The sequence below is a fragment of the Caloenas nicobarica genome, chromosome 8 (assembly GCF_036013445.1).
Source record: "Caloenas nicobarica isolate bCalNic1 chromosome 8, bCalNic1.hap1, whole genome shotgun sequence".
NCBI lineage: Eukaryota > Metazoa > Chordata > Aves > Columbiformes > Columbidae > Caloenas > Caloenas nicobarica.
The window spans coordinates 12,266,340-12,271,941 of NC_088252.1; the positions used below are offsets into that span (position 1 = coordinate 12,266,340).

Below are 5,602 nucleotides of genomic sequence, written 5' to 3' on the forward strand. Positions count from 1 at the left end.
TAATAAAACTTTAAAAAAAATCTCAGACCATTGTTTAATATTATTTTATGAAAATGTGAGGGTTCATCTAAACTATGCATCTTTGAAGTAAGTAGCAGTGATGAACTGAAAACTCAGTGATAGTTCCCTGCAGGCTGCAGCCCCTGCATGTTGTGGGGTTGCTCTCGGGGCATGTGGCGAGTACGCGGGTATTGGAAGCCAGCCTGCCGCCCCCATAGACTAGGGTCAGGTTAAACATCCCCTGTTCAGTCCCAAGATCAACTTCACTTTTGGTGGCTGCTGTCTGAGGGAGTGCTGAGCTGCACAGGATGCTGCTGAAGAGACCTCGGCCTCCCTGCGTGTTCATGGCAGTGTTGGTGCGCGGGAGAACGTGCAACAGTACCAAAACAGTGCCTCACAGGGACCTTTTCTAGAGCAGCCAGCCCTAGGTTTTGTGCAAGACTATTTCTGGGCTCTAGGAGTACACAGACTGGTGAAGAGACGATGGTACCCCAGGGCTGCGGCGGCGAAGCCGTGTGGCCGCTGTGCCGGCTCGCCCTGCAGCAGCCCGGGCTGCAAACAGGCCCCAGCTGCCTGTCCCAGCCGGGCAGCGCCGGGCTCCGTGGGGCAGCTGCTGAGGGGAGCGGGGCCCGGGGCGACGCGGGTTTGCGCTGCTGCCCTGAGCGCTGCTGGACGTGGCTGCTGCGGGTTTTGTCCTGGGCTGTGCTCACCGTGTCACGCGTGACGCCGTGGGCTGCTGGGGCCGGTTGCTGTGTTTTCTTACTGCGGGTGTTAACGCCTGTGCCTTTGCCTTTTAGCACAAAACAACACAAAGTGAAGGGCTGGCTTTGCACATTTTCTATATGTTCATCAATTTTATACCATGACTTGTAAGCCAAAGGTGCCCTGTGTGATCCGTGGTGATGCAGACGAGGGCTGGGGCCAGTGCGGGCTTCACAGAGCTCTGCGGGTACCAGCAAGACATAAGGCTGCTTTTAAGGGAACAGACTTTGTCTTGCAGGTGGAAATGAAACCCAAATAACAAATAAAAAGCGGATTTTAAAAAAATCCCATACTGTGCGCTGTGGGGCTGAGCTTCCAGTTTTCTTCCACCGCGGGCTGGACGGGGCAGCGGCCGGGCCGGGGTCGGCGCCGGGTCCCACCTCGGCGGACAGAAACCTCCGCAGCTCCCCCCTCTCCTCGCAGCGGGACGTCGGGCACGGCGAGCCCGCGCCGGGCGGTGCTGGGCCGGGCGGAGCGGGGCCGGGCCGGGCCGGGCCGGGCGGTGTTGGGCCGGGCGCAGCGGGGCCGGGCGGAGGCCGCTCTCTCCTCCAGGCGGCACCGGGGCCGCTCCCAGCATGCAGCGCGGCCCCGCGGAGCTGCCGCCCCCAGGGCCGTTTCCGCCGCCGCTGGTGCGCCCGGTGCTGTCCCCGGCCAGGAGCGCTTCCGGCCGGAACTGGCGGGGCGAGCCGCGTTTCCGGCAGGGGAGGGGACGCGCCGCCATGGCCGCCCGGCTGCTCTTGCGGGTGCCGCGATGGCTGCTGCCCGGGAGCGGGACCGGGAGCGGGAGCGGGTTCGGGGCCGGGCGGGCGGGGGTCAGCACCGCGCCGCCCCAGCAGAAGAAGCGGTGGCTCCGCGCATACCTGGAGCAGCAGCGGCTGGAGGCGCCGCCGCGGCGGCGGTGAGGAGCGGCCCGGCCGGCGGGAGGGCGGGCGGTGGCGCGGGCTGAGGAGCGGGTGACAGCGGAGCGCTCCGGCTCGGCTCGGCTCGGCTCGTCACGGCGCGGGCTGTTCTGAGCTCCGCGGGGCGAGGGAATGAACCTCGTCTGGCAGCAGGGCCGGTGAACACCGGCGCTGATGTTCAAAACCAGCTCAGTCTTCCAGCTCCTTTCGGTCATCCGGCGGGCACGGTGCTGGCCCTGCAGGTCACTTCTTGTTCTGCTTCTGAATTTGTTTTATTTTCCGTGTCTGCAGCTCAGAGAAGCCGAACTGGGATTACCATGCAGAGATACAGGCTTTTGGCCACCGGCTACAGGAAAGTTTCTCTTTGGATCTTCTCAAGACTGCATTTGTTAATTCTTGTTACATTGAAAGTGAAGAGGCCAGACGCCGGGATCTTGGGCTGGACAAAGAAACGGTTGCTCTTAATCTACAAGACAACAGTAAACTTGCTGAACAAGGGATGTCTTTTTCACGTTCTTACCTGACTCAGTGTTTTGAAGGTGCCTACCCAGATTTACCTGCAAAAGGGATAGAAGCACTTGTTGATTTTCTTACCTGTCAGGAACTTGTTTCTTACGTAGCTCAAAACCTGTCTGTACAGGACCTGACGCTTTGCAAAGAGTTTCCCGTCCCACCAGATGTACTACAGAGGACGTTCTTTGCTGTAATAGGAGCCTTGCTCAATAGCAGCGGGCCTGAGAAAACAGGGATCTTTGTCAGGGTAAGTTGTTACTCATGACGTATTTTTGCATTGACAACAATAAGTTCTAAGGATCTCAGTTGGAAGTTACAGAAAAAAGACAAGAATTAAATATTGTCTTGTACCTTGCTGTCCAGAGAGGTTGGCAGAAGTTTGGCAGTACCTGTGAAAATACAATTTAGCAATGAGATCAGTTAGTTGGATGGGGGTTTTTGTTTGGTTTGTTGTTTGTTTGGTGTGTTGTGTGGTTTTTGTTCCTTTTTTTTTCCATTGGGAAGCACAGACTGGATGGGTAGATAAAATCCCATACTTATGGTTTTTAATGGTGATATTTTAAGATTTGCTGACACTTGCTAAGGGAAAACATTATATTCCTTGCACTATACTAAGTATCAAGTAATTACCTTGTTCCACTTAAGGTCAGCTGTACCTTCAGTTTTTAAAAATACTTTCTAGAAAATAAGGGCTGATTTCCTTGATTTTGCATGTAGGAATGAAAGCACCTAAAGATATTTCAAGCAAAAATGTTCAGTTAAAATGCGGCATAATAAAGTAGTCTTAGCAGCTATTGTCTTTCAGTCATCCCTTTTCACTTATTTCTAGTTTTGCAATAGAGAAATACCTGCTAAAATCTCATTTTGGGTACGAGACTGTTGAGAGGTGAGAGCAAGTAGCAGTTCATGGGCAAGAGGGCGATCCAAACGGGTGCAAGTCCTGTGGGTCTGCACGTTCCCTTTGACCTTTTTGCAGAACCCTGCTGCTGTACAATAGCGTCTGGTTTGGATTTTGGACAAGCAGGGCTGAGTTGCTCCCCTCGTGCTCGGGTGCTGTTCTGTCCCCTCTGTGCTGCAGTGGCTGACGCTGCCCAAGTGGCACCTCCTGGCAAGGAGTAAATCGGCACCGGAGCCGCCGCGCGTCGCAGCGCTGGTTCACTGTGCTGAGCGGCGGTGGAGCGTTTAGGCTGTTTCATCATTAATTTCTGCAATTTGCTGTCAACTGTGTTAATGCCTCTTCATACTGTGCATTTATTAGGAGGCACCAGAAGCTAGAGCCTTCATTCACTTTCTCATTAATTGTGACTTTTAAATATTTTTTGTTTAGGATTTCTTTATCCCCCAGCTGATTGGAAAAGACCTGTTTGAGATCTGGGAAGTTGTAAATCCTATGGGCTTACTAGTGGAAGAACTGACCAAGAGGAATATCTCATCTCCAGAACCAAGAATTACGAGACAACTGGGAGTCAGCACAGCTCTGCCATTGTACTTCGTCGGGTTGTACTGGTTAGTACAATATTAATTTAAAGTGAAATGAGTTTAAGCTGGGGGAGAGGGGAGGAGGGAAGATGATCTTTTACTATTCTACTTGTGCTCTTTGGTCAAGTTATTGCGGAAAAGACACCTTGCAGTGACTTCCATATAAAATCAGCCGTTTAGCATTGGCAATAGCTTGCTGTAATGATGCATAAAAAGACTCTGACTGAAGGGCTTCAAAGTCTAAATCGGGCACATGAGAGTCTGAGTGTATGTTCTGAGTGACCGGGCATAGGAACTTTGTGAACAGCATCACTGGATGGCTTTGGAGGGACCACCAGTGTATCCAGGTTTAGGGATGGGTAGAGACACAGACATCAAGGGAGGCGGGATTGAAGAGAGACTTAGTTTATAATCCAGAGAAGCGGTTTAGTTTTCAAGTTATGGGCACTGTAAACTAGCAAGAGGAGTGTCTGTATGCAGACAAGACTTTGTCCCTGGTGTGCCTGTGTCAGGCGGTGTCAGTGCCTGTCCTGGTGTCTTGCCCAGGGGTAACTTGGCTCCTCTGGAGAACAGGACACCCTCCCACCAAAACCCACATCACTGATGCTTCGCTAAATGAGCTGCAGATAAACATCTGCAAAGATTGCCTTAACTTATTCTGGTTTGTCGTGCTTTGGTTTATGTGTCTTTTAAGATTTATTATCTTATATAAAAGAAAGGAACCTTGATTATTTTTTCTTCTGGAATCCATGGTGCCTCTTCATGAACTGTTCCTGCTCAGTGCCCATAGATGCTGATTAACCAGAGCTGAGTACGTACTTCATAACAGAGATTTCTCTGTGAATCCTTCTGAAGAAGTTTTAAAATGCTTTCTTACCAGGGGGAGAAAAGACAGAAGGTTTTCACTTCTTTGTTTAAGCTAAACAGAGTAACGAATTTGCATATTTTTAATAGGGCTAACAAATTGAACAATGTGAAGAATCAGTGACATGTTAGAAATCTAAATGAGCAGAGTAGTTTCTTCCAGGAAATGGATGCATTTCTGATTTGAGTTTCCATTGTTGAACATACAGTCACTTGTCTTTGCAAGAAACACCAACGGAAATATTTACATTTGTGTGTATATAGAAATTACCTTCAGTATTCGCAGACATTGGAGAAGAAAAAAAATCTAGCAGCCTTTATTTGTGATATGCAGTAGTGCTCAGGATTTTATGATGATAATGTTTTGGTTTTTTTCCCAAGCGATAAGAAGATTCTAGCTGAAGGCCCTGGTGAAACGCTGCTTGCTGCAGAGGAGGAAGCCGCCCGCGTGGCGCTGCGGAAGCTCTATGGGTATACTGAGAACAGGAGACCTTGGGATTACTCAAAACCCAAACAGGGCCTGGCAGCTGAGAAGGCTGTCAGCAGTAACTAGATAATAAAAGACATTTCGGGTTTCTCTTAAGAATTAATGGCTTCCGTACTGAAGATAGATGTGTTTAGGAAAGCAAAATTCAGTTTGTTTTTCTGATGTTAAGTGCTTGAAATTTTAAAATCAAATATGGTATTAAAGTAAATAAAGTCTTTTCCTTTTGCACAATATCTAATATTTGCTCATTTTCCTAATCATAACAAAAGTACACATTTTCTGAATTTTTGTCTTTTGGCTGAGGAGTTTTTCCATACATCACACAAGACTGTTTTTAATGATGTTTAATAATGAGTGGCAAAGTCTCACCGTGTAGATAAAGTTTTCCTAAGTGCCTCCTTGGGCATTGTTTTGAGGGTATTGTTAACGAGTTAAATTACTTGTGCAATATCGGTCGTTGCATTGCATCTGGATTCATTTGTCCTTGACCTTGTGAAAACATAAAAGGTGATGTCAATTACATTGATGCTGTTCGCGGTCCAATTTAAAAAAAAAAACAACAAACGTGCAAATGGCACTTTTGAGGTCTCGCTTTTTG

General features: G+C 49.2%; 1 protein-coding gene across 1 annotated transcript; it reads left to right on the forward strand.

Moving 5' to 3' along the window:
- The first annotated feature begins 1,468 nt into the window (after positions 1-1,468).
- On the forward strand, positions 1,469-5,237 carry MRPL44 (mitochondrial ribosomal protein L44). Its single transcript, XM_065640275.1, has 4 exons — positions 1,469-1,660; positions 1,953-2,421; positions 3,502-3,680; positions 4,899-5,237. The coding sequence occupies exons 1-4, from the start codon at positions 1,482-1,484 to the stop codon at positions 5,068-5,070; spliced, it is 999 nt and encodes a 332-aa protein (XP_065496347.1). The 5' UTR covers positions 1,469-1,481; the 3' UTR covers positions 5,071-5,237.
- Positions 5,238-5,602: the final 365 nt, after the last annotated feature.

What these genes read in the sequence shown, in the direction of transcription:
- MRPL44 (XM_065640275.1), top strand. Translation starts at nt 1,482, where the DNA reads ATGGCCGCCCGGCTGCTCTTGCGGGTGCCGCGATGGCTGCTGCCCGGG. An exon ending in GAGGCGCCGCCGCGGCGGCG is followed by an intron (nt 1,661 to 1,952) that starts GTGAGGAGCGGC and finishes CCGTGTCTGCAG; the next exon opens with CTCAGAGAAGCCGAACTGGG. An exon ending in AAACAGGGATCTTTGTCAGG is followed by an intron (nt 2,422 to 3,501) that starts GTAAGTTGTTAC and finishes TTTTTTGTTTAG; the next exon opens with GATTTCTTTATCCCCCAGCT.